This window comes from Oncorhynchus gorbuscha, linkage group LG16 (assembly GCF_021184085.1).
Source record: "Oncorhynchus gorbuscha isolate QuinsamMale2020 ecotype Even-year linkage group LG16, OgorEven_v1.0, whole genome shotgun sequence".
Taxonomy (NCBI): Eukaryota; Metazoa; Chordata; class Actinopteri; order Salmoniformes; family Salmonidae; genus Oncorhynchus; species Oncorhynchus gorbuscha.
The window spans coordinates 78,340,396-78,366,208 of record NC_060188.1 but is presented as its reverse complement, the minus strand read 5'-3'; the positions used below and the strand labels follow the sequence as shown (position 1 = coordinate 78,366,208).

The window sequence follows — 25,813 nt, the reverse complement described above, 5'->3', positions numbered from 1 at the left end:
GGACGTAGCCAGCGGTCAGGGATAAGTTGATGAGCGAGGTGAGGTAAGGGAGAAGGTCTCCGGAAATGGTCTGGAGAAGAGAGGAGGGGATAGGGTCAAGCGGGCAGGTTGTTGGGCGGCCGGCCGTCACAAGACGCGAGATTTCATCTGGAGAGAGAGGGGAGAAAGAGGTCAGAGCACAGGGTAGGGCACTGTGAGCAGAACCAGCGGTGTCGTTTGACTTAGCAAACGAGGATCGGATGTCGTCGACCTTCTTTTCAAAATGGTTGACGAAGTCATCTGCAGAGAGGGAGGAGGGGGGGGGGAGGAGGATTCAGGAGGGAGGAGAAGGTGGCAAAGAGCTTCCTAGGGTTAGAGGCAGATGCTTGGAATTTAGAGTGGTAGAAAGTGGCTTTAGCATCAGAGACAGAGGAGGAAAATATAGAGAGGAGGGAGTGAAAGGATGCCAGGTCCGCAGGGAGGCGAGTTTTCCTCCATTTCCGCTCGGCTGCCCGGAGCCCTGTTCTGTGAGCTCGCAATGAGTCGTCAAGCCACGGAGCGGGAGGGGAGGACCGAGCCGGCCTGGAAGATAGGGGACATAGAGAGTCAAAGGATGCAGAAAGGGAGGAGAGGAGGGTTGAGGAGGCAGAATCAGGAGATAGGTTGGAGAAGGTTTGAGCAGAGGGAAGAGATGATAGGATGGAAGAGGAGAGAGTAGCGGGGGAGAGAGAGCGAAGGTTGGGACGGCGCGATACCATCCGAGTAGGGGCAGTGTGGGAAGTGTTGGATGAGAGCGAGAGGGAAAAGGATACAAGGTAGTGGTCGGAGACTTGGAGGGGAGTTGCAATGAGGTTAGTGGAAAAACAGCATCTAGTAAAGATGACGTCGAGCGTATTGCCTGCCTTGTGAGTAGGGGGGGAAGGTGAGAGGGTGAGGTCAAAAGAGGAGAGGAGTGGAAAGAAGGAGGCAGAGAGGAATGAGTCAAAGGTAGACGTGGGGAGGTTAAAGTCGCCCAGAACTGTGAGAGGTGAGCCGTCCTCAGGAAAGGAGCTTATCAAGGCATCAAGCTCATTGATGAACTCTCCGAGGGGACCTGGAGGGCGATAAATGATAAGGATGTTAAGCTTGAAAGGGCTGGTAACTGTGACAGCATGAAATTCAAAGGAGGCGATAGACAGATGGGTAAGGGGAGAAAGAGAGAATGACCACTTGGGAGAGATAAGGATCCCGATGCCACCACCCCGCTGACCAGAAGCTCTCGGGGTGTGCGAGAACACGTGGGCGGACGAAGAGAGAGCAGTATGAGTAGCAGTGTTATCTGTGGTGATCCATGTTTCTGTCAGTGCCAAGAAGTCGAGGGACTGGAGGGAGGCATAGGCTGAGATGAACTCTGCCTTGTTGGCTGCAGATCGGCAGTTCCAGAGGCTACTGGAGACCTGGAACTCCACGTGGGTCGTGCGCGCTGGGACCACCAGATTAGGGTGGCAGCGGCCACGCGGTGTGGAGCGTTTGTATGGTCTGTGCAGAGAGGAGAGAACAGGGATAGACAGACACATAGTTGACAGGCTACAGAAGAGGCTACGCTAATGCAAGGAGATTGGAATGACAAGTGGACTACACGTCTCAAATGTTCAGAAAGTTAAGCTTACGTAGCAAGAATCTTATTGACTAAAATGATTAAAATGATACAGTACTGCTGAAGTAGGCTAGCTGGCAGTGGCTGCGTTGTTGACTTTGTAGGCTAGCTGGCAGTGGCTGCGTTGTTGACACTACACTAATCAAGTTGTTCCGTTGAGTGTAATAGTTTCTACAGTGCTGCTATTCGGGGGCTAGCTGGCTAGCTAGCAGTGTTGATTACGTTACGTTGCGTTAAAAGAACGACAACAATTATCTTTGATACACAGACGGCTATGTAGCTAGCTATGTAGCTAGCTACCATCAAACAAATCAAACCGTTGTGCTGTAATGAAATGAAATGAAAAATGTGATACTACCTGTGGAGCGAAGCGGAATGCGACCGGGTTGTTGAGTGCGGAAGTTCTATTCAGTAGACGTTGGCTAGCTGTTGGCTAGCTAGCAGTGTCTCCTACGTTAAGGAAGACAAATAGCTGGCTAGCTAACCTCAGTAAATTAAGATAATCACTCTAAGACTACACGCTCTAAACTACACAATTATCTTGGATACGAAGACAGCAAAGACAACTATGTAGCTAGCTAACACTACACTAATCAAGTCGTTCAGTTGAGTGTAATAGTTTCTACAGTGCTGCAATTCGGTAGACGGTGGACGTATGCTAGCTGGCTAGCTGCTGGGTAGATAGCAGTGTAGACTACGTTAGGACGACGAAATACAAGTTGCAATAGAAGTACTGTTTCACTATGTTGTCCTCTTTCTTTTCCTTTTTCTTCTGTCCTTATTTTGTCCTTATTTTGTCTTCCTTTCTTCTGTTAACTAGATATTTTTTGTTGTTATTCTTTGTAAGCTAGCTAGCTTCTTCCAGGAGAGTCCCTAGCAACTGCTTAGCAACAAGTAAACAATTCTGCTAGCAATTCAGCTAGCTAAGATAACTGTACAATTTTATGAAAAATAGTTAATTTTTCAAAAGCCTGTCTTTTTGGTTTGTTCCTTGTTTTGTCTTCTATTGAGTCTTGCAGTTTTCTCTTGATTTTTTTGATGTACTTCACTCTAAAAAACCATTTAAATCTCAATATATACAGGAGCTCATTTTTCAGCAGCTGCTCAATTTAGAACTCCGGAACAAAAAAAACATAAAGATGAGAATGTGTCTCTAATGTGAACACTGAAAAGCCCCTGTTTTGGTCCTCTCTGACAGTCGGTTGCTGTGTGGCCGGATAGATTTGTATAATTGGGGCTCCCAAGGTGCTCCTTATCACAAGCCTCTAAACGAGAGAAGGGAGAGATAAGGTTGCAGGCAAATGTGAGCTGAGTGGGATCCACAGCCTCCTGTGACACATGTCTTTGTGTGAAATCTCTTGTAGAACATGGTCAACTGAGAGCCCCATCCCAGCTCTTTATGAAGATAGCAAGCTAAGGCTAACACATTAGTCAGACCACTAAATAGCAAATTATTTATTGGGGTATCAACAGGTAGGGATATGAAAACATAGTTAAAACCATAAATGGTATTGTATATTTTGGGTATTATGATGAATCCATTTGGGTTTTTTGTTTAACCTCAATAAAAAGCTTCCCCAAAAAATGTTATTTTCAGAACCATGCAGTTAGTCATCATGACATTACATTGCTCCAAGCTAAATGTTTTTTTTTCTTACCACAAATTCACTTTCTGATATAACAATAATACAATGTACATTGAGACAAGGGCTGAGGCATAGTGAAACTGTATAGGTCAGAGTGTACAAATGCCTTCTTTAGAAGCAGGGCATTTATTTCTCTACCAATTAACCTCTCCTCCAGGGTGTGTTTTATTGGGGAAGCTGGAGACCCAGTAGCATCTGGCAGATCTAGTAGGACAGCCATGGTTGGCAGAGTGGTGTAGGTGAGTGTTGTCAGAGAGCAGGCTGGCAGGCAGGCTGGCAGAGCAATAAGTCGGCAGATGCTGCTGCCAGTCCTTGGGGAAAACTACTCATGTTCTCCACACCTGGAACACACAGAACCAGTGTTCTCCACACCTGGAACACACAGAACCAGTGTTCACCACCCCTGGAACCCAAAGAACCAGCGTTCACCACCCCTGGAACCCACAGAACCAGTGATATCGACACCTGGAACCCACAGAACCAGCGTTCACCACCCCTGGAACCCACAGAGCCAGTGATCTCGACACCTGGAACCCACAGAACCAGTGATCTTGACACCTGGAACCCACAGAACCAGCATTCACCAGGGCATCAACAGCTCATATTTAGCACTCAAGCACTCATATTGTGCTAGAAATCACATCTTGTAAAAAATCTCACAATAATAAAATCACCAATGTCAGAATATTTTGGGTGCAAACACTTATTCTTCCACCAGTTTTATTGAGAGGCCACGTTGTGCCAAAATGAAAACTATGTCCAGTGATAACCACTTTGGTTGCTGCTTTTCAGAATAACTCGATTTTTTAAAATAAAACATGCACTCTTTAGTTCTCACCCAGAGTGAGTCCGTATTTCATTACTCATTCTAAATCCATTTGAGGAGGTGGACAGGACAAAGCTCATTTTGAGTGCTTTTTGTGCTGACTGATATTATAGCCAGAAAAATAAATGGAAAAGTAGCAGCAGCTAAGAATGACAAGTAGCACACACTGCACTGACCCATGTGGCAGTGTGAGATGCCAGGTACATAGAGGAGCTATCTCCCCAGCGCCATGACATGACATTGCCATACCTCCATCTGAAATAATTCCATTGAGTGTGGCCACTGCAGAAGGCCTAGCTACTCAATTTAATAATAACGGAGTAGCTAGTCATCCTAACCACTATTCACGCTGGTCACCATCTTGCTGGTCTCATGAGCTCTCTCTCAGGTTGCCTCGTGCTTCACACTTTGGGTTGGAGGTGGTTTACACTAATAGGACGCCTTCAAGGAAGTCACAGTTTTGTGCAAAGAAATTCATTTTCACTGACAGTATGAACAGAAAAGGGGAATAAGAGCACAGTGATAGCAGCAATGGGAGTAATTGAGTAAAAAGGATCAAGTCAAACATTGGCTTTTGCAAAAGTTTAAAAGTTAATTTGTGAAAATCAGTTGTGTTGTCACAATTTAGGGGTGGTATACAGGAGATAGCCCTATTTGGTAAAAGACCAAGTCCATATTGTAAATCATTTGTAAAAATCCAAATAACTTCACAGATCATTGTAAAGGGTTTAAACACTGTTTCCCATGCTCGTTCAATGGTCCATAAACAATTAATGAACATGCATCTGTGAAACGGTCGTTAAGACACTAACAGATTACAGACAGTAGGCAATTAAGGTCACAGTTATGAAAACTTAGGACACGAATGAGGCCTTTCTACTGACTCTGAAAAACACCAAAAGAAAGATGCCCAGGGGCCCTGCTCATCTGCATGAATGTGCCATAGGTATGCTGCAAGGAGGCATGAGGACTGCAGATGTGGCCAGGGCAATAAATTGCAATGGCCGTACTGTAAGACGCCTAGACAGTTCTACAGGGAGACAGGACGGACAGCTGATCATCCTCGCAGTAGCAGACCACGTGCAACAACACCTGCACAGGATCAGTACATCCGAACTTCACACCTGCAGGACAGGTACAGGATGGCAACAACAACTGCCCGAGTTACACCAGGAACGCACAATCCCTCCATCAGTGTTCAGACTGTCTGCAATAGGCTGGGAGAGGCTGGACTGAGGGCTTGTAGGGCTGTTGTAAGGTAGGTCCTCACCAGACATCACCGGCAACAACGTCGCCTATGGGCACAAACCCACCGTCGCTGGACCAGACAGGACTGGCAAAAAGTGCTCTTCACTGACGAGTCGCGGTTTTGCCTCACCAGGGGAGATGGTCTGATTCGCATTTATCGTTGAAGGAATGAGCATTACACCGAGGCCTGTACTCTGGAGCGGGATTGATTTGGAGGTGGAGGGTCCGTCATGGTCTGGGGTGGTGTGTCACAGCATCATCGGACTGAGCTTGTTGTCATTGCAGGCAATCACAACGCTGTGCGTTACAGGGAAGATATTCTCCTCCTTCATGTGGCACCCTTCCTGCAGGCTCATCCTGACATGACCCTCCAGCATGACAATGCCACCAGCCATACTGCTCATTCTGTGCATGATTTCCTGCAAGACAGGAATGCCAGTGTTCTGCCATGGCCAGCGAAGAGGCCGGGTCTCAATCCCATTGAGCACGTCTGGGACCTGTTGGATAGGAGGGTGAGGGCTAGGGCCATTCCCCCCAGAAATGTCCAGGAACTTGCAGGTGCCTTGGTGGACGACTGGAGTAACATCTCACAGCAAGACCTGGCAAATCTGGTGCAGTCCATAAGGAGGAGATGTAATGCAGTACTTAATGCAGCTGGTGGCCACAACAGATACTTACTGTTACTTTTGATTTTGACCCCCCTTTGTTCAGAGACACATTATTCCATTTCTGTAAGTCACATGTCTGTGGAACTTGTTCAGTTTATGTCTCAGTTGTTGAATCTTGTTATGTTCATACAAATATTTAGACATGTTAAGTTTGCTGAAAATAAACCCAGTTGGCAGTGAAAGGACGTTTTTTTTTGCTGAGTTTATATATACACCAATTATACAAAACATTAAGAACACCTGCTCTTTCCATGACAAACTGAGCAGGTGAATCCAGTTGAAAGCTATGATGCCTTATTGATGTCACTTGTTAAATCCACTTATATTTAAAATCACATTTTAATAAGAGAAATTGTCGAAATAAGAGGGGTTTATGACTTGTAGCTGTGGTAACTAGTGACGACTCTTGAACGGCCCCGATGTTTCACGTCTTCGTGGTATTGTCATTTGACTGTGACATAATTTCAGTGAAAATATAAAACCATGTTTACCTGTGCAGTTTTTATTTGACTATTCCGCCAACACGACCGGACATCTGTAAAAGTAGGCCTATAATACGTGGAGAGGTGCATGCGTGAAACTGAAACATGAAGGTTGGAACTATTGCATTCCTGTTATGCTCTAGTGCTGTTAATAAATGGCATCAAATATACACAGGAGTTCAATTCTAAAATATGTTCTTAAATATGCCACAATAATATTTCTCGTTTGAGACAGACAAATCATAATTGTCGGCTTTTGCAGTCTACTTGTATCAATCAACATGTGTTAAAAATGTGGTGGCAGTGTATTTTGGCTTACTAAGTTGTCAATCTGTCCACGTTCTCTTGAAGATGTAGCACAACTGCAGGATTTCAATACATCTATTTTGATCTGACATTCTGCCTCAAGTAGCCTATTAGGAATATATATATATATATTACCTTTATTTAACTAGGAAAGTCAATGAAGGCCTACCCGGAATAAAGTGATGATACAAATAGCAGACTCTACTGGTGCGCCTTTCAAGTCTACATGCCTTTTACTGCGTGACTGCCCTCAGTAGTGTACTGTATCATCCATAAGCTACAGGTCCTTCTGTCTGGTAGCAAGTACTTCTTAGAGGCTTACGTTGGAGCAACTAACAATTTCTGCATTCGAAATCATATCTATCTGAGAAATCGTTGTATTCTTTCAGTTTCATGAACTGACTTTTTTTTCTTCTCAAAATTGTCATTGTATATATGTAGGCCTGCTATTAGGCCTACTATATTGCAAATGTACAATACAACTGCAGATTAGATTTAGAAATTAGCATTTGTCTCTAGACCTATCATAAAGACCACATTTTGATAACACTATTCACAGACTCCGATCACTAAAGTCTTAAATCCAGTATTTACCAACAGTGAGTCTCCTATGCCTGGCGAAAGCCGCATCTTCGATCAACATCTGATCAATTCAATATTTACTGGATCTGTTTGTACATCGGTTGTGGGATTTCCAATTTTAAATAACATGCTGATGTAATCACGCGAATCTGTCGACGCACAGACACTGCAGAATGAATTTTCTAGATTCCGCGCCAGATAAATTAATTATGAACTTTTCAGGCCATGTTTTAACTGTAACTGTTGAAACACATTCTGTCCATCGAATATATCTTCACCCCATCACACAAAGAACAATTTCAGCCAGATACACAATTTGAATTCATTAATATCGACGATATGCGATGCTGTAAATGCAAGACAATAGGCTACTTGTCAGACCCTCTGTGGTCAAGGGTTACTTGTTCGATTGGAAATTCAAAATTCTATTTTGTGATTCAGTAATCTAGGGAAAGTGGGCAGAATATGTTTTGATAAAAGCACTGGAGAGTGGATGCTATTATAGTTTTATTATAAATATTAATAATTATAAATAATAATAATCATTATTGTTGTTGTTATAGCTTGGTTATAGGCAACAATAGATGTTCCTATATCATCGCATGTCTTGGAAGGCATAGTGGCATAATGTAATCATCACCAATAATAATCATAATTATCATAATCATCATACATACATATGAAACATTTGCATAAACAAATAGAAAACCACTTTACGTCGCCCTGCTAAGAAAGATAACCCCTCAAATAAGATGAATAGTAACCATCATATCTCCAAATATGATATATTTACATATTCATATTATACATTCAGGTGTCTTTCGTTAGCGTGCACAAATAGAAATTGATAGGTAGATAAAATAAAACGAAATTAAATCAAATACTTGAGCTTCCTCCTATGCTTCTTTCCCCCTTTATGTCCTCCATCGGGTGATTACTGCCAAGAACGCAATTGAATTGTTTTATGTATATCCAGAGTAAAGCAACGTTAATCTTACCTTTTATTTTTTTTTCAAAAAGTGCATTACATATGAACCCGCGATACACATTTTTTCAGGATTCAATCACTGTTACAAACTTAAAATATTATATAAATTAAGTAAAGTGTGAGGGGAAACCATTTTACCATTAGAGAAACACAATGTGCATTTATTTTACAAATGTACTTCAATTGCGTCACAACCGGTATTCTTTACACTTAAAATATGTGGCTAATTTCATTTCCATTTATTTTGTAAATATATATATTAAAAAAAGATTCTTATCGTCCACAGAACCAATGGGGATGCCTGTTAGGCTTGTTCTGATATTTTTTTGGAAGCCCTAATGGTTGAAAATTGGGCCCTACAAACAGGTGGATCTTATTACTTCACTATGAAATGCAATGTATATGTCAAGTTTCAAAAACAAAACTAAACATGAAAATATAGGCTATGCTTTTTGCAATTGACAAAGCTGTAACGATGTCAGACGTCAGAACAACTAAGAGGAAGAGACTCAGCAGTGCTTTCTATACAACAAAAAAAACGTTTTTTACACATAAATATTCACAGTAATATAATTTCTATTGAATACAACTCACGTTTCTATTTACATGTAAGTATCATCTTCGTAATGTTCAAACTTCTATAAATTGTGTCCATGTTTTGGCCACTGTTCCAGACTACACAATTGCGTCTTTTCCTTTGATCCTCCGTCCTCGTGCAAACATATTCATTTAAAAATGTTGACGAAAAAAGGGACACAACCTGCACCAGTTCCACGATTAAATGTTTCATCAAACGTATTTTTTCCCCGTGTCTGTCTACGAACTGTCGTTTTCTGATGTATTAATAAGGAGTGAGGAGTTTGGTTTGTGTTTTTTCAGTAATTGTGTTATTTTCTCGTCGTCTGAGTTAGGGTCCAACGGCTTGTTATAATCATCATCATCCTCTTCATTCTCCGAGGCCCCGTTCAGCCTCTCCGTCTCCGAGTCCTGCTTCTTCTTTGCTGAAGCCATCTCAGCCGCGTGGCGTTTTCTCCATTTCGTTCTTCGGTTTTGAAACCACACCTAAAAGGTTCATATTCGTTGATTACATGAAATCAACAAATAATATGATTACACGTGACTCTATTGCAAAGATATTGATTAACAACCAGACATTTACAAATAATGACTGTAGCCTTGGCCCTGCCAAAGTAAAAGGGCATACGTCTAAGTCACGTGAAGTCAACAGATAATAGGTTATATGTCATTCTAATAATCCATTCAGAAAAAGGGACTCAATATTTTTCTAATGAGAAAACATAGGTTTAATTTGCCTCCTTCCATGTTGTTTGCAAACATGCACATTTTCTATATACTGCTGTGCAAGACTTTGCTACCATTATTTCCACATTTCTATGACATAAATTAACAAATTGTCTGGTTAAATTATAGTGTAATGTATTATTCATGTATTAGTTATACATACTAATATTTTAGAAATATTTATAGTTGTGAATATGACAACAATTATTTGGGAATTATCTTTAAAGATGTATTATTAAAAGCAATACAGTCACTTTAATTTAGATTTGTTTGACAACTGTTATTCGACTTTAAGTGTAGGCGATATCTATCTATTTATGAATATTGAAACGAAAGAAACATTACTGTCTAAAATGCATGAGGCACATTAATGGAAAGCGTGAGACAAATTCTAATTGAGTAGAAGAGACTATGCAAGAAGCCTTTGTGCTCCTCCTTAGTGAGAGGTTAACTAGGTTACTTATTAAACAATATTATACATCTTATTGGACTTTATAAAGACTATTTCAGAATGTGTCTTACCTTTACTTGGCTCTCTGTCATTCCCAGCGAGTAGGCCAGTCGTGCTCGCTCCGGTCCAGCCAGATATTTTGTTTGTTCAAAAGTCTTTTCTAGGGCAAATATTTGCTGTCCAGAGAAGGTGGGACGTGTGTGCTTTCTTTTTCCATCTTTGTCAAGCAGTATAGAATTTTGATCTGAAAATGTAAAACATAAAGCTTCTAGTTCATTAAAGGAATTGTCACCTATTGTTATGCATTGATATAAAGTGCCAATATTAGGCTATTAACATGTATTTGATGTTGGGATGGGCCTACTGTTAGGCTATTCTCATTATAATATCACAATCAACTTCATTTGAGCTGTTATAAAATAAGCCTTTGTTAGTCCATTTTAATTCACATTGCAGCTAAACATTCAAGTCAGATCTGCTTCAGTTTTTAGGATGAAATATCATAGGCTACTGGGGAATAATTAATAACCCCTCCAGCTATAGGCCTACATCATGCATCAAAATACGATAAATTGAAGTTCAGATAGCTCAAAAACGTGGACTTACGCGGTGAACATGCGAATCTGGCGTCTCTCCAATGTGGGCTTTGCATGACTCCTGGCCAGAATATCGGGGTCCTGCCTGGAAGGTCTGTCAAGGGCTTGGGGTAGCGAGCCACTGCCACAGCACTGGGGCTGAAGTAGAGTCCAGGGGGTGGCGGGGGGCTCAAGCTACTGAAGCGGGGCAGTCCTGACAAGATGCCGGCAGAAGTGGACGCAGCAACGGCAGCAGCAGCTCCTGGGGCAAGGACCGAAGGACGACTGAGGATGTCGTTTATTCCATGAGGTGTGCCTAGCGCAATGCATTGATGGAGCGATCCGAGAGATGACATTCCGGAGGATGTTTTGATCCCCGGTGAGGACATCGGGATGCCACCGGGGTTTGGAGAGGTGGCAATAGGTGAGGTAGAAGAGGCCGGACCGTTGGAAGATAATGTGTAGGCTGGGTAGAGTGGGGTCTTCATCTCCGTCATGCTATGCAGAGCCGCTAAAGGTGCGGTGCTTAGGAGGAAAGCGCTCTGTCGGGACCCGTCCATCTGCCCCACTGCTAACATAACCGAGACTAGGTAAATGTGATGGTTTAGTCAAAAAAATATCCTCAATGCTCACGCTCTCAAGACGCCTAATAATGCAAAGTTTTGCTCAAATCGACCAACAGACAAAACAATACACGTTTCCTTTGGGGTAGGCCTATATTAGCCCAAATCTTCAAAATGTGCACGCCTTAAAAATGGTCTATCTAAAATGAAAATGTCCTGTTTTAAAACTAAAACATGGCAAAATGAAATCCCAGATTAATTTCGCAGAGATTCAAAAGTTATTATTACAGGGATCCGCTTCTTCAACCTTGTAAATCTTGGGAATGAAGTTGTTCAAATAGGATGAATTTCCGAAGTTGTCCTCATTGATTTGAGCAGACTGCTTTAGAGAAATTGATATTGTTGAATGTTTGAAATCTATAGATAAAAAGCTACCCTTTCATTCCGATGCATAAGACGATCTTTAAGATAATAAAACATTATCATCACTTTCGTGTGTCTTTCGCCGCAAAAGTAAAAACTTTGAGAGTAAACAGAAAGTAGATGAGGTGTTTATGTTGCGATTGGGTAATCCGACGGTGACGTACGCAGTGTGTGAAGTGCAAGAGCCAACAGGATTTAGGAGTGTGTCCTCATTGGCTGGCCATCATAGTTTTGGATTTGCACTTTCAAACAGTTGCAATCCGAACCGCTATTAAACACAAAAGGAACCGAATCAATCGAGTCCATTCTACATCTATTTTTTAGATAAAGGGACATCTGCATGTGCTCATTTAATTAATGTATTTTATTTTTTAACATTTATTAAACTAGGGAACACGTTTTTATTTACAACGACGGCCTACCAAAAGGCAAAAGGGCCTCCTGCCGGGACGGAGCTAGGAATAAAAATATAGGACAAAATACACATCACGACAAGAGACACCAACACACGAGAACACAGCATGGTTGCAATGCAACATGACGTCAACATGGTAGCAACACAACATCGTACAAACATTATTGGGCACAGACAACAACACACGGGCAAGAAGGTAGAGACAACAATACATCACGAAAAGAAGACACAACTGTTAGTAAGAGTGTCCATGACTGAGTCTTTGAAGGAAGAGATGGAGATAAAACTGTCCAGTTTTAGTTTGTTGCTCATCATGTGACATAGACTATTAGATCCAAATGTAGTTTATCCATCCATATTCATTCACATGAATTGTAGGCTAAAGCATTTCACTGTAAGGTCTACTACACCTGTTGTATTCAGCGCATGTGACAAATAACATTTTAATGAATAAAGAAGCTACATAGTTTATTGAGATATGCATTTAGCCATGTATCTAAATATATGGCTCTGCATTAAGCCATAGATAGACCTAAATATGGGTAATACTCCATGATCTATTATAAATTCAACAAGGCCAAATAGTAGGCCAAACGTTGTCATTTATGTGCTCCTGGATTCAAATGTAGCACGTGTCTGTATGCGTGTGTTTGTGCTTTTGTAGCCTAATTAGATCAATATTGAGAACAATCAAGACTTTAACTATTTTAATATAAATACATATGGGGACTTTTTGTCTCTGTATGACATCCTCAACAGAATTGTACATGTCTTTATTGGGATATTGTTTCACCGGCTATACTATTATCAAATGCTTATTGGTAACGGTCTGGTATTTATTTTAATTCAAGCATCGGTATATGCTGTCTGGGCATAGGCTATCAATTGAGTGAGAAAATACAATGCACGAATAACCATTAAATAAATCGGCTATTGAAGACTTAAAAGTCTTTAACAACGGATGTCAATATTATTATTCTGCATTGGAGAAAAAAAAGGTATATGTATCACCGCTGTTTCAGTAGGTCTAGGCTACAGTGCGCCCTATACTAGATTTAAGGATTGCAAGACACCAGTGACACCCTGTGGTATACTCTAATACTGCAATTAATAAAACGCTGAATTTCCCCAATATTTCCTAGCAATTACTTTACATTTTACCTCAACTGATTATATATTTTTATTCTAAGGAATGGATCGAGATTAACAGAATGTTTACCTGGAGGAAATGGGGGAGGGTCATGCTTTTACAATTTCAGTCATGGGGAGGGATTCATATTTTTTCAATCTAGTCCAGTGGAGATTCATGTAATTTGTACTTGATGACATTTCAATATGTCTCATTTTAGAGTTAGTTTTAGAATTAGTTGCTTATTGGGCTAAATATCCATTTGTGTCCGATGCCGCCCCTCACCTCTGATTCTCCGCTGAGCACGTAATATCAAGTGCACCGATAGGCTATTTAGTGTGAGCTCAATCAAATGATCCATAGCCTATAGGCTACAAAGTGCATTCTCGGAAAAGCACGGGGCAAAGGTATATTTGTGGGATAGTATAAATAAAACTAGGATGCATTACACACTGTAATGGAAATTCCAACTCTGATTCCCGCTCGGCTCTGCTCTTGCTGATCATAAGCATGTTTGTGTGCTGCCTAACCAATGGATGTGCTGTGTAGGCCTACCGTGGCAGTACAGGAGACTCGAGGGCTTCTTCCCTAAACGTTGCGCGGGCGGACTAGCCTATAGCCCCTTCAAACTCAACTCTGGACGTCGAAGTCAGTTCAACTGCGTTTTTTTTTCATTCTTCCCCTTTAATCAGGGACTGATTTAGGTGGGTGCAATTAATTATCAGGTAGAACAGAAAACCAGCAGGTTACAGGCCTAAGAGTTGAATAGCATTACAAAATACTATGTTCAGTTTGAGGAGCGCGCGAAGATCGGAAGGACCGGAGATACATTTTAATAGCTTGCTACTATAATTGATTTGATTAAAAACAGTATGTTTCTTGCCCATAATGTATGTATCAGAGTTATTGACTTCACAATAAGCCAGATTCGAGTAACTTACATTGTGTGGTTGAAACTTGAAGCAGCAGCCTCAGCGCAATCAATCGGAAAACGGCAGCTCATGGTGCTGAAACTAGGCACATTTGAGCAGGCATAATTCATTTCAATGTCTTCATTTTAATTCAACTTTACTAACAACAAGAGGGCTTTGTGTTGGAGCCTATTTCTTCCTATTTAAGAAATAAGAGGTAGGCCTACCTGTTTGAAAGATGAAATTAGACTTTAGATTTGTGGTCAATTTCTCCACCCACCATGCAATCCTTAAATAGCCTACCTCTATATCAGTGAAGGGATGTTGGGTTATATCCAACACTCGAATTTAGGGGGTATGAAGGGGTATGTATGCCATAGGCCTACCTTTTATTAAAGGAAATTATCACGACTCAGGATAAGACCCAGATGCAGACACAGGAAGTGGATAGTTAGAATCTCACGTTTATTTTAACACGGGGCAGGTCGAGGGCAGAAAGAGGTCAGTAATATCTGGAGATGGTCTTGAGAAGAGCGGACCGGGCTCTCTTCCAGGTACGACGACAGCGGCGGACGAACATCTGAGCAGAGGGTATTCTGACTTCTTCCTCTTGCTCAGGGAAGAGTGGGGGCTGATATCCCAAGGAACACTCAAAGGGCAAGAGACCAGTGGCCGAGCAGGGTAGGGTGTTGCGGGTGTATTCCACCCACACACGTTGCTGGCCCCAGGTGGTGATTGGCTCACTCCAACTGGCCGTTAGACTGGGGATGACAGGCTGGCCAATGACCCAATGAGGGTGCAGAACGCCTTCCAGAACCGGTGACGAGAACTGAGGGCTGCGATCGGAGACCATGTAAATCGGAAGTCCATGGATCCGAAAGAAGTGCTGCACCATGAGCTGGGCCGAATCATCAAGAACTTCAAGGAGAGCAGTTCAATTGTTGTGAAGAAGGCTTCAGAGCGCCTGAGAAAGTCCAGCAAGCACCAGGACCGTCTCCTAAAGTTGATTCAGCTGTGGGATCGGGGCACCACCAGTACAGAGCTTCCTCAGGAATGGCAGCAGGCAGGTGTGAGTGCATCTGCACACACAGTGAGGCAAAGACTTTTGGAGGATGGCCTGGTGTCAAGAAGGGCAGCAGAGAAGCCACTTCTCTCCAGGAAAAACATCAGGGACAGACTGATATTCTGCAAAAGGTACAGTGATTGGACTGCTGAGGACTGGGGTAAAGTAATTTTTCTGATGAATCCCCTTTCCGATTGTTTGGGGCATCCGGAAAAAAATATTGTCCGTAGAAGACAAGGTGAGCGCTACCATTAGTCCTGTGTCATGCCAACAGTAAAGCACCCTGAGACCATTTGTGTGTGGGGTTGCTTCTCAGCTAAGGGAGTGGGCTCACTCACAATTTTGCCTAAGAACACAGCCATGAATAAAGAATGGTACCAACACATCCTCCGGGAGCAATTTCTTCCAACCATCCAGGAACAGTTTGGTGACGAACAATGCCTTTTCCAGCATAATGGAGCACCTTGCCATAAGGCAAAAGTGATAACTAAGTGGTTCGGGAAACAAAACATTGATATTTTAGGTCCATGGCCAGGAAACTCCCCCAGACCTTAATCTCATTGAGAACTTGTGGTCAATCCTCAAGAGGTGGGTGGAAAAACAAAAACCCACAAATTCTGACAAACTCTAAGCATTGATTATGCAAGAATGGGCTGCCATCAGTCAGGATGTGGCCCAGAAGTTAATTGACAGCATGCCAGGGCAGATTGCAGAGGTCTTGAAAAAGAAGGGTCAACACTGCAAATATTTACTCTTTGCATCAACTTCATGTAATTGTCAATAAAAGCCTTTGGCACTTATGAAATGCATGTAATTATACTTCAGTATTCCATAGTAACATCTGACAAAAATATCTAGAAACTGAATCAGCAAACTTTGTGGAAATTAATATTTGTGTCATTCTCAAAACATTTGGCCACGACTGTACATAGAGCCATGACTACATGGAACTCTACTCCACATCAACTGACGCAAGCAGTAAAATTAGATTTAAAATAAATAAAACACCTAATGGAACAGCGGGGACTGTGAAGCAGTATTTGATCCAAGATGGCGTAGCAGTCAGACGTCCTTGTCCTGTCGTGTCCCTTGTATAAAAGCCAATTCCTCCTTTGGTCGTCTTTCCTTCCAGTTCTCTGCTGCCCATGACTGGAACGAATTGCAAAAATCTCTGAAGCTGGAGACTCACATCTCCCTCACTAGCTTTAAGCACCAGCTGTCAGAGCAGCTTACAGATCACTGCACCTGTACATAGCCCATCTATCTACCTACCTACCTCATCCCCATACTGGTATGTATATATTTATTTATTTTGCTCCTTTGCACCCCAGTATCTCTACCTGCACATTCATCTTCTGCCGATCTACCATTCCAGTGTTTAATTGCTATATTGTAATTACTTCGCCACCATGGCCTATTTACGCTTTATCTTGGCCAGGTCGCAGTTGCAAATGAGAACTTGTTCTCAACTAGCCTACCTGGTCAAATAACGGTGAAATAAATAAAAAGAAACACAAACATTCGCACAGACACACATATGATAACATACTCACTATACATACACATGGATTTAGTACTGTAGATATGTGGTAGTGGTGGAGTAGGTAGCGTCATACCCAAGACTCGAGGCTGTAATCGCTGCAAAAACCTGTTTTTGCTTTGTCATTATGGGGTATTGTGTGTAGATAGTTCAGGAATAAAAACAAATTAATCCATTTTAGAATAAGGCTGTAAAGTAACAAAATGTGGAGAAAATCAAGGGGTCTGAATACTCTCCGTATGCACTGTATATTGTTTTGTTTCTCTGACATTGAGGCTGAGCTAAACCTATAGCCTACGAGACAAATGGATTTCGCTTGAGAAGTAATCTAATTATGCTTCTATCAATTGATTAAGCGATTCACTTTCTGTACAAAAGATGTTTAAACGCAGACAGCTTTTGAGGTAACACTTCTGACCTTGTCTTGTTGGGTTAAGCAATGAAAGAAGAGTAGCCAGCAGTTAAAGCTTGAATTTTAAGCTGAGTCTAACTCTAATTCGTACAGGACGAAGTGTCTACAACTACATATTTAAGACTGGTGATCTGTCCAGTAAGTCAGGGTAAACCGTAGGCATTCTCTGCCTTCCACTTTGTTTAATTATTATTTGGAATATATGGGTAACTTTTCTCAAGCATTCAAGGATGGTTTAGGTGAACATAAGGTGAATATATATTTTTCTTAAGGGACGGCCATACATTTATTTCAGTGTTCCGATCTTCTCCATGGAGGTAACCCTTATAACATTTACTCCCTAACCTGCCACTGATTCAGACATAGGGCTCCAGGTGAGTTTGGCAAATGATTGTTATTTAATCAGGCAAGTCAGTTAAGAACATATTTCCAATGACAGCCTACCCCGGCCAAACCCTAACCACGCTGGGCCAATTGTGTGCCGCCCTATAGGACTCCCAATCACGGCTGGTTGTGATACAGCCTGGAATCGAACCAGGGTCTGTAGTGACACCTCTAGCACTGAGATGCAGTGCCGTAGGCTCCCGAGTGGTGCAGTGGTCTGAGTGACAAACTATCAACCAGGGGAGAAAGCGGTAAGCTACTCCACTTGCACATTGCGCAGCATAACAGTTTGTCCTGAACTACACGTTCCCCTAAAACATTCTTGAACAGGTGTATGTATAGCTGGACGAAACAGGGAGACTTGAATTTGTCCAATAATTTGTAAAACAGAAAATTTGGACTAATAATTAGGCCTACATCCTAGACATGTACGCTTGCAGCGTTATCCAACCAACATCTCCCCGTTTTTCAACGTGTCATTCAGAACAGCACTGTTTACATTTAATTCAACATTGCAATATTTTTTGTACTAAAAGCAGACCAGACCTGTTCTCAGATTTGAGTAGGCTACACCTGCCCTCTGTTGGCGGTCTTGACTAAGCAGTTTGTAACTAGCATTCGATTGAAAACTATTTGTAGACAAACTCCTTTCATGATTTAGGCCTATTCAAACAGGCAGATGTTAACTCAGGTGAAGTGACCCTTCCATGTGACTATTATTCGAATAGTACTAAAATGTTGCCATGGGTAATCCTGTTGAGGCCTACATCCTGTGTAGGGCTCAAATCTGGACATTGGCACCACCAAGTGTAGACTGTTACGTTCCCTCTTCATAGAGGCGTGCGTAACATAATGGGGGCTCATCCAGGATTTTTCCAATAAATCCACCGGACCCTGCTGCTCTGAGCTCTCTGTGGTTAGTGATTGAGGTGTGATGGTAGGGTTGTGAGTTTGGATGACTTGTGTAGTTAGTGTGTTCAGGAGACTGCATTGTATAAGATGGCTGCATCAGCCATCTCCAAGTTTTTTGAAGCGCCCTCTATTGATTGTTTGGTGAGGTTTCGTAAAGTAGACCTTATAGCTATAGCTGACCATTATGGATTTGTTGTCCCTGAGAAAGTCCTAAAGGCTGAGCTTTTGGTGCTAGTCAGGGAGGGTTTAGTGAGAGAACGGATTCTCTCATTGCAAGGAGAGGAGACGGGTAGACCTTCTGATGCCAAGTCGGAGGACAGGGCGGAGGTAGGGGTTCCTCGTACCCCTTTTACATTGCCCCGATTTGATCCTTTATCTTCTGCTTTGGGTCGTTCAGATGGGACTGCTAGGCTGAAGGTGAGGCTGGCTCGGTTAGAAATGGAGCAAAAAGATAAAGAGAGACAGATGCATTTTGAACTTGAAATTAGGCAAATAGAAGCTGACAAGGAGGTGAGGATCCAACAACTGGAGCTAGACGCTGGCTCCAGTGCGACTCCACAAGCTGCTCATCATCAAGCCAACTTCGATGTGAGTAAAAACATAGCTTTAGTCCCTCCATTCCGAGAGTCGGAAGTTGATTCTTATTTCTCTGCGTTTGAGCGTGTTGCTGCTGCGCTGCATTGGCCACTCAAGGTTTGGTCGCTCCTGTTACAATGTAAATTGTCTGGGAAAGCTCAGGAAGTAGTAGCTGCTCTCTCTCTGGAAGACAGTTTACACTACAATAGAGTTAAAACTACTGTGTTGCGGGCTTATGAGTTGGTGCCTGAAGCTTATAGGCAGCGCTTCAGGAACCACAAAAAAACATCTCACCGTACATTTGTTGAATTTGCTAGGGACAAAGAGTCTCTGTTTAGTCGCTGGTGTTCAGCCAGCAAAGCTAACACCTTTGCTGATATTCGGGAGTTGATGCTGTTGGAGGACTTTAAAAGCAACCTCCCAGATAGAATTGTAGTTCTTTTAAATGAACAGAAAGTGGTGACATTGGCCCAAGCAGCAGTGTTGGCAGATGAGTACGCTTTGACACACAAGACTGTCTTTGGTGCACCACGTTTTGAAGGCCGGACGATTACGTCATCAGTTCCTCGTTCAGGTCGCTTTACCTCTGACAACCCTAAGCCTTTTCATGAAATCCGTGAATGTTTTTACTGTCACCAAACGGGTCACCTGATTGCGGACTGTCCAGTTTTGAAAAATAAACCGAAACAGTCCCTGTCACCGTCCCCAAAAATGAAAAGTTTGGGTTTAGTCAAGTCTTTGGCTCGTCCCTTGGATCGAGTTATTGATTCAGCATTTGAGAAACTGGATCCTGTGTATGCTCCGTTTATCTCTGCCGGTTGTGTTTCCTTAACAGGAGAACAAGCTGATCAAAAGCCTATCCAAATCCTACGAGACACCGGGGCGGCGCAGTCAGTAATCGTTACTGATACTTTACCCTGGTCTCCTGAAACCTATTGTGGCTCGCATGTCATATTACAGGGGATAGAGACAAAAACCGTACCTGTACCATTACACTGGGTCCACTTAGTGTCAGACTTGGTATCAGGACGTTTCCGTGTTGGTGTAGTGTCTACACTGCCAGTATCAGGAGTCAAATTGCTACTAGGGAATGATATTGCTGGTGGTAATGTCACTCCTGTGTTAGAGGTAGTAGACAATCCAGAAATCAGAACTACAGATGAGAAATTGGTTCAAGCATTTCCACATGTTTTTCCTGCTTGTGTGTTATCGAGGGCACAATCTCGCAAGCTAGGAGATGTGGTGGATTTGGCTAGTTTCATTTTTGAGAACGTTGAGGTAGAAGACAATGCACAGAGTATGCCTTCTGCAATGCCGACAGTTTTTACCCCCGTAAAAACGAAGGCAGGGGAAAACGAAATCGCGCCCCAATTACATGACATTCTTTTGTCTGTCACCCCCGAGAAGGTGATTGAATGTCAAAAAGAAGACACCAGTCTTCGCAAGTGTTTTGCTTCGGTAATTTCCATTGAGGAAGATAAAACTAGAGAGACCGCCTACTTTATGGAAGCAGGGGTTTTGATGCGGAAATGGGCATCTCATGACACCATTAATGACTGGAGTGAAGTGTGTCAAGTGGTTGTTCCTACACCGTTCCGACAGCAGGTGCTGTCACTCGCCCATGAACCAGGCGTGGTCTGGACACTTGGGGATCACAAAGACTTATAACCGGGTCCTTCGTCATTTCTTCTGGCCAGGTTTGAAGTCTGACGTGATCCAATTTTGTAAAACATGTCACATATGTCAACTCACTGGGAAAGTGAATCAAACAGTTCCACGAGCGCCACTCTGCCCGATTCCTGTGGTGGTGGAACCCTTTGAAAGAGTGATAATTGATTGTGTAGGTCCATTGCCGAAAACCAGGTTAGGTAACCAGTTCCTACTAACATAATGTACAGATCGCTTATGTGAAGGGCTCGACGAATGTGGTTGCTGACGCTCTGTCATGGGTTTACTAACTGGGGATGCGTTGGCTTTTGTTATTGCAAAACTAGGTTTGCAATTTTTGTGGTGGGCGTGCTACGTTCCCCAGTTTATTTGTTGTAGTTTGTGTATTTGCATGTGTTTATTTCAGGAAATGGCTTCCTGAAATCCCTCAAGCAGCTGATTGGTCGACTCCATGGCTAATTGGAGAGCTGACCCCGCCCCCTCGTCAAGACGCAGCTGTCTCCAATTACCCATTCCTTCAGAAGCTATATAAAAGCCAGTGTTCTGTTCAGGAGGGAGAGATTTGCTGGGAGGTCATTGCAGAGATTTTGCTAGTTTTGCTGGGAGGTCATTGCAGAGATTTTGCTGGGAGTTGGTATGTTTTGTGAGTTTGGTGCTCAGATAGAGCTTATTTGATGTCCTTTGTTTCTTAGTTTGAAATTGTTTAATATTCTGTTTCATTTGGTCCCAGGGGGGGAAGGGACCTAGGGAGTGCTTAGGCAAGAGGCCCGCGGGCATACATATACCCGTAGCATATTCGCTGTCCAGGCACACTAGGTAAGACCTGGGCGGACCACCCCCTGTATTTTGGTTAGGGCACCAGGTGGTGCTAAATTAGGTAAGTAGTGGGAAGGCAGGTAAGATAGGAGGGGGGCTTTGAGATTTACTTGCTTTGCTTTGGTTCCGTCCAGCCCCTTTTCCCCATTACCGTGTAAAGGAATAAAGTCCTTGTAAATGGTACCACATTCTGCCTGTTGTCATTCTTACTTGCATCTACAGTCCATACCTTTCTCTTCACAGAGTTTAGTTGTAGCAGGGTGTTGCGTTCCCTCTTCATAGAGGCGTGTGTAACAGACATTAGGTCAAAAGCATAATTTGCTCCTTCATGTGCACAGCCCTGGTCTAAAATGCTTGAGATGGTTCCTGAAATGTGCCATGTTTGTCTATCGTGTACTCCGTCACTGCCATCTTTACATATCCATCTGCATTAGTCACTAGTGACAAATACTTGATTTCACCATATGCATGCCATGGTTGTTAAAGAATTTTACAATGGCTTCATCTCTTATAAGGCTGCAATATTTTCAGTTGTGTGTGACATTTCAGCAAGTAACAAACTGTATCTGAACAGCATTGTCCACTTATGTCGGTTGGTTTGGAAACCATTTGCTTTGATATGAAATATTAGATTTTAACATTTTACATGAGCAGTAGGGAATTTCCAAATACACTCATGAAGTAATGAAGCGTGAGACTTTGTTTTGGTAAGAATGGTTCCATTTTATTTACATTTACTCCCGTGCCATGAGTTTCTGCTTCTTCAGCTTCTTCTGAGAAACCTGCGGGACAAAGCATGTCAGACCAACATATACACCATACCAATTCTGATAATACCCACATACGAACAGAATGAAAAATGTAAATGTGTGGTTGCTCAGCCTCATTCACATTTCTTTTCATGGGTAATCCAAAGGTGTCCTAAGAAAGTCATCATTGCAACCATCTCATACAAGAATGTATAAAAACCATAATGGTAAGGTCTGATAAGACTTCATGATTTAGGATGCCAGAAGGACAGTAAACCATTTTGTTCCCATCTGCTGAACTGTTGTTCCTTCTAATGACGCTGATTTTACATGAGAAATGTGGAAGAGTAAATATTATGAAAAAGATACTGTGCAAATTGTGCAAAAGGCTTTGGCGCGTGTGCACCTTTTTCTTAGTGGCGACCTCCTCCTCTGGTTTGGGAACAATCTGCTCCTTCTCTGTGAGGATCATCTCAATGTGGCATGGTGAGCTCATGTAGGGGTTGATGCGACCGTGGGCACGGTATGTGCGCCTGCGCATCTTGGGGGCCTTGTTCACTTGGATGTGCTCGATCACCAGGGAGTCTACATCCAGACCCTGTCAGAATAGAGCAAAGACAAACCGGTCAACAAGTAAATCATCCACTTTAGTTGTCAGAAATATACAGTACTTAATGCATACCAAATTAGATATGACCATACAAGAATCATGACAACTCAATTCCAAGATCATTTTCATGGTTAACGGTAATTGAAATCATGAATTGTGTACATTACACAGCTTGAACACAAATAAAACAAATCCCAAACATGCAGACTTTGCTACAAGTTTGATAGCATCATACTTTCACCCATCTCTCCACTAGGGCTAGGAATTGCCAAGGACTTCACAATACGATATTATCACTATACTTTAGGTGCCGATGCAACATGTATTGTGATTCTATATGTATTAAGATTCAATACTGATTTTATTGAGATTCCATGGTCCAAACACATTGCTCACCATGTCTACAGCAGAGGGACAAGAGAAAGCCATGAAAAAGTAATACTCTCCACTACAGGCATGGCACAATAAATCTCAGGTCTAGCAAATAACGCAACCTTACCTTAAGCTCAGCGTTGCTCTCAGCGTTCTTCAGCATGTGGAGAAGGAACTCCGCACTCTTCTTGGGCCAACGTCCCTGTGTCCAGTCAAACTGCTTGGCCTGCAGAAGAAAGGTTTTCAGTTGTGCATACCAGACTGGGCCAGATTAAGTGACCACATTTCTGGTCCACATTGGGACAGATTAAGGTAGGCATAAGTGCAAATGTGTGGTTGCTCAGCCTCATTCATGTTTCTTTTCATGGGTAATCCAAAGGTGTCCTAAGAAAGTCATCACTGCAACCATTTCATTCAGGCACGCATTTAAAAAACATACAAGTACAAGGTCTGACACCTTTTCACAATTTCTGATGCCAGAAATATTGTAAGGCATTTTGTACCCGTCTCAAATGCACATTTAAAAAGGCAATTTTGTAACTTAAAATCCCACTACTTTACACCTGAAACCCCACCTCTTTAAGGAATACCTAGGATAGGATAAGTAATCCTCCTCACCCCCCCCCCTTAAGATTTAGATGCACTATTGTAAAGTGACTGTTCCACTGGATGTCATAAGGTGAATGCACCAATTTGTAAGTCGCTCTGGATAAGATCGTCTGCTAAATGACTTAAATGTAAATGTAATGGGAAACACAGGAAAGAGTTAACATTCTCAAAAGATACCAAGCAGTCGCCCCTAAAGCCATTTCAATAGAGGCTAGGTCAACTATAACTGAAGCTCACCTGGGCACACCTGCCAACACCCCCATTGTAGCGGCGGAAGGGAACACACTGATGCTTGACGGTAACATCCTTCAGGTACTTGGTGGCCTTGCGGATGTGCATGCCTTTGATGGCCTGAGCTGTCTCACGGGTGTTCTGATGGAGAAAATGTTTTTAAAAATCAATAGTAGTCATTACATATATAAATAACATGTTATAACATTTGGTCCAAAAGGCATGGATGCAAAATTGCTCAGTTATTTGTTAGATATTGTCACATTTGATTCCAAAGGTCTCCAATGTTATCATCATAGCAATGCACCACACCTAAATCTGTACTTATTTAGGTCTACCAATTACCACCAAACGTAACTACCACATTGATAGAACTACAGTAACCAGAGAGAAATCAACTTCGTGTCACTCAGTTAGAAAAGACAACGCCTTACCTTGAAGTGAACCCGGAGATTAGAGCCCCTCGACTTGCATGCTGTGTGTGTGGGGGGTCCAGCAATAATTAGTGAGGTCACAAAACAAGTATGGTGATTAAACAATGATAAGTTTACGAACATGCGGTTGCTCAGCCTCATTCATATTTATTTTCATGGGTAATCCAAAGGTGTCCTAAGAAAGTCATCATTACAACCACTGCATATGGGTACGTTTGACTTAATATCATGCGTAATTGCAAGGTCCGTTAAGACTTAACCATGCACGCTGCCAGAGGATAGTACCTAGCTAGCATTAGCGACCTAGCCAATGAATGAAGCCAGGGAGACAATCACAGCCCGGTAGATACTCACACTTAGTCGGGTTCTCGGGGTCGAGCGAATAGCGGACCATTTTCAGAGATCTGCAAACGATAACATGTTTGTTAGTTCGTAACAGACCGGTGCCCTAATCCGCGAACGTGTCAGTGGGTTGTTTGAGAAAACAAATCCGACATACTGGAGGATGCGCTACGTGTTACTTAGCTAACGTTAGTATAACTAGAACGTTTCTGCTTTAGTTACAAACAAATATGAATAAATCACATAACTACATCAATACGACAATGCATTTTTTATACGGATTCAGTCGTAGGACGTTTTCTTGTTGGTAGCAAAGGTAAACTGTAAACCGGCGTGCTACATGGGGCCAAGAAAATCCCCAATATTACAATATTTTCTTGAAAAGATACAAGCATGAACGCCGACGTTTCTTGCTAGTAGTTGGAATACATGTAAATTAAACATTTAAAGAGTCGGGATGCCGTAGATATTGAAGAGATTAGATGGATTTTCGGACCCATTTGTATATCTGTTCACTTACTTTCTCAGGCCGCGGAAGGGAAGAGGTAGAAAAGAGCATTCTGGGAGTAGAAGTCGTGAATGTCTTCTCGCGAGATTTTGTGAAATTTTAACGGTTCTTTGGTGTAATTTCTGACAAGCATTTATTCCAATGAAAAGAACAATATTAATACCTATTGATGACACACATTTCTCTAACTACCTTCATATGTATCATATAACATCATACATCCTTATGTGCTTGTACTGTTGTTTTGGGGACCACTCATCTCCACCACAAATTATATGGTGTGCTGCAGGTCTTATCACTCAAATGCAGGGGCTAATCATTCAAATGTTTGTCAGCTAAAAGAGTCTCTCATTTCCTGGTGCTGCTACCTGGGCAAATATTCAACATGGTACCACCTGTGACATCACTGATCTACAAAAGAGCTTCTTGTTATCAGAGAACTAATGCAGATTGTCAG

At 42.3% G+C, this 25,813-nt stretch overlaps 2 protein-coding genes and 3 non-coding genes across 5 annotated transcripts; all 5 read right to left on the bottom strand.

The window, feature by feature from the left end:
- Positions 1-7,863: 7,863 nt before the first annotated feature.
- Positions 7,864-11,752, bottom strand: LOC124000607 (homeobox protein Nkx-6.1-like). Its single transcript, XM_046307112.1, has 3 exons — positions 10,721-11,752; positions 10,186-10,358; positions 7,864-9,423 (listed from the first exon to the last, which is right to left on the bottom strand). The coding sequence occupies exons 1-3, from the start codon at positions 11,265-11,267 to the stop codon at positions 9,178-9,180; spliced, it is 966 nt and encodes a 321-aa protein (XP_046163068.1). The 5' UTR covers positions 11,268-11,752; the 3' UTR covers positions 7,864-9,177.
- A 10,451-nt stretch (positions 11,753-22,203) lies between these two features.
- LOC123999322 (60S ribosomal protein L17) lies at positions 22,204-25,425 on the bottom strand. Its single transcript, XM_046304965.1, has 7 exons — positions 25,369-25,425; positions 24,861-24,910; positions 24,507-24,547; positions 24,079-24,213; positions 23,360-23,458; positions 22,657-22,848; positions 22,204-22,283 (listed from the first exon to the last, which is right to left on the bottom strand). Exons 2-7 carry the CDS (start codon positions 24,898-24,900, stop codon positions 22,236-22,238), a joined length of 555 nt encoding a protein of 184 aa, XP_046160921.1. The 5' UTR covers positions 24,901-24,910; positions 25,369-25,425; the 3' UTR covers positions 22,204-22,235.
- On the bottom strand, positions 22,374-22,443 carry LOC124000948. The gene has a single exon (XR_006832711.1). It is a non-coding gene; the product is annotated as a small nucleolar RNA SNORD58 (small nucleolar RNA).
- LOC124000947 lies at positions 23,568-23,637 on the bottom strand. The gene has a single exon (XR_006832710.1). It is a non-coding gene; the product is annotated as a small nucleolar RNA SNORD58 (small nucleolar RNA).
- Positions 24,633-24,702, bottom strand: LOC124000949. Its single transcript, XR_006832712.1, has one exon. It is a non-coding gene; the product is annotated as a small nucleolar RNA SNORD58 (small nucleolar RNA).
- Positions 25,426-25,813: the final 388 nt, after the last annotated feature.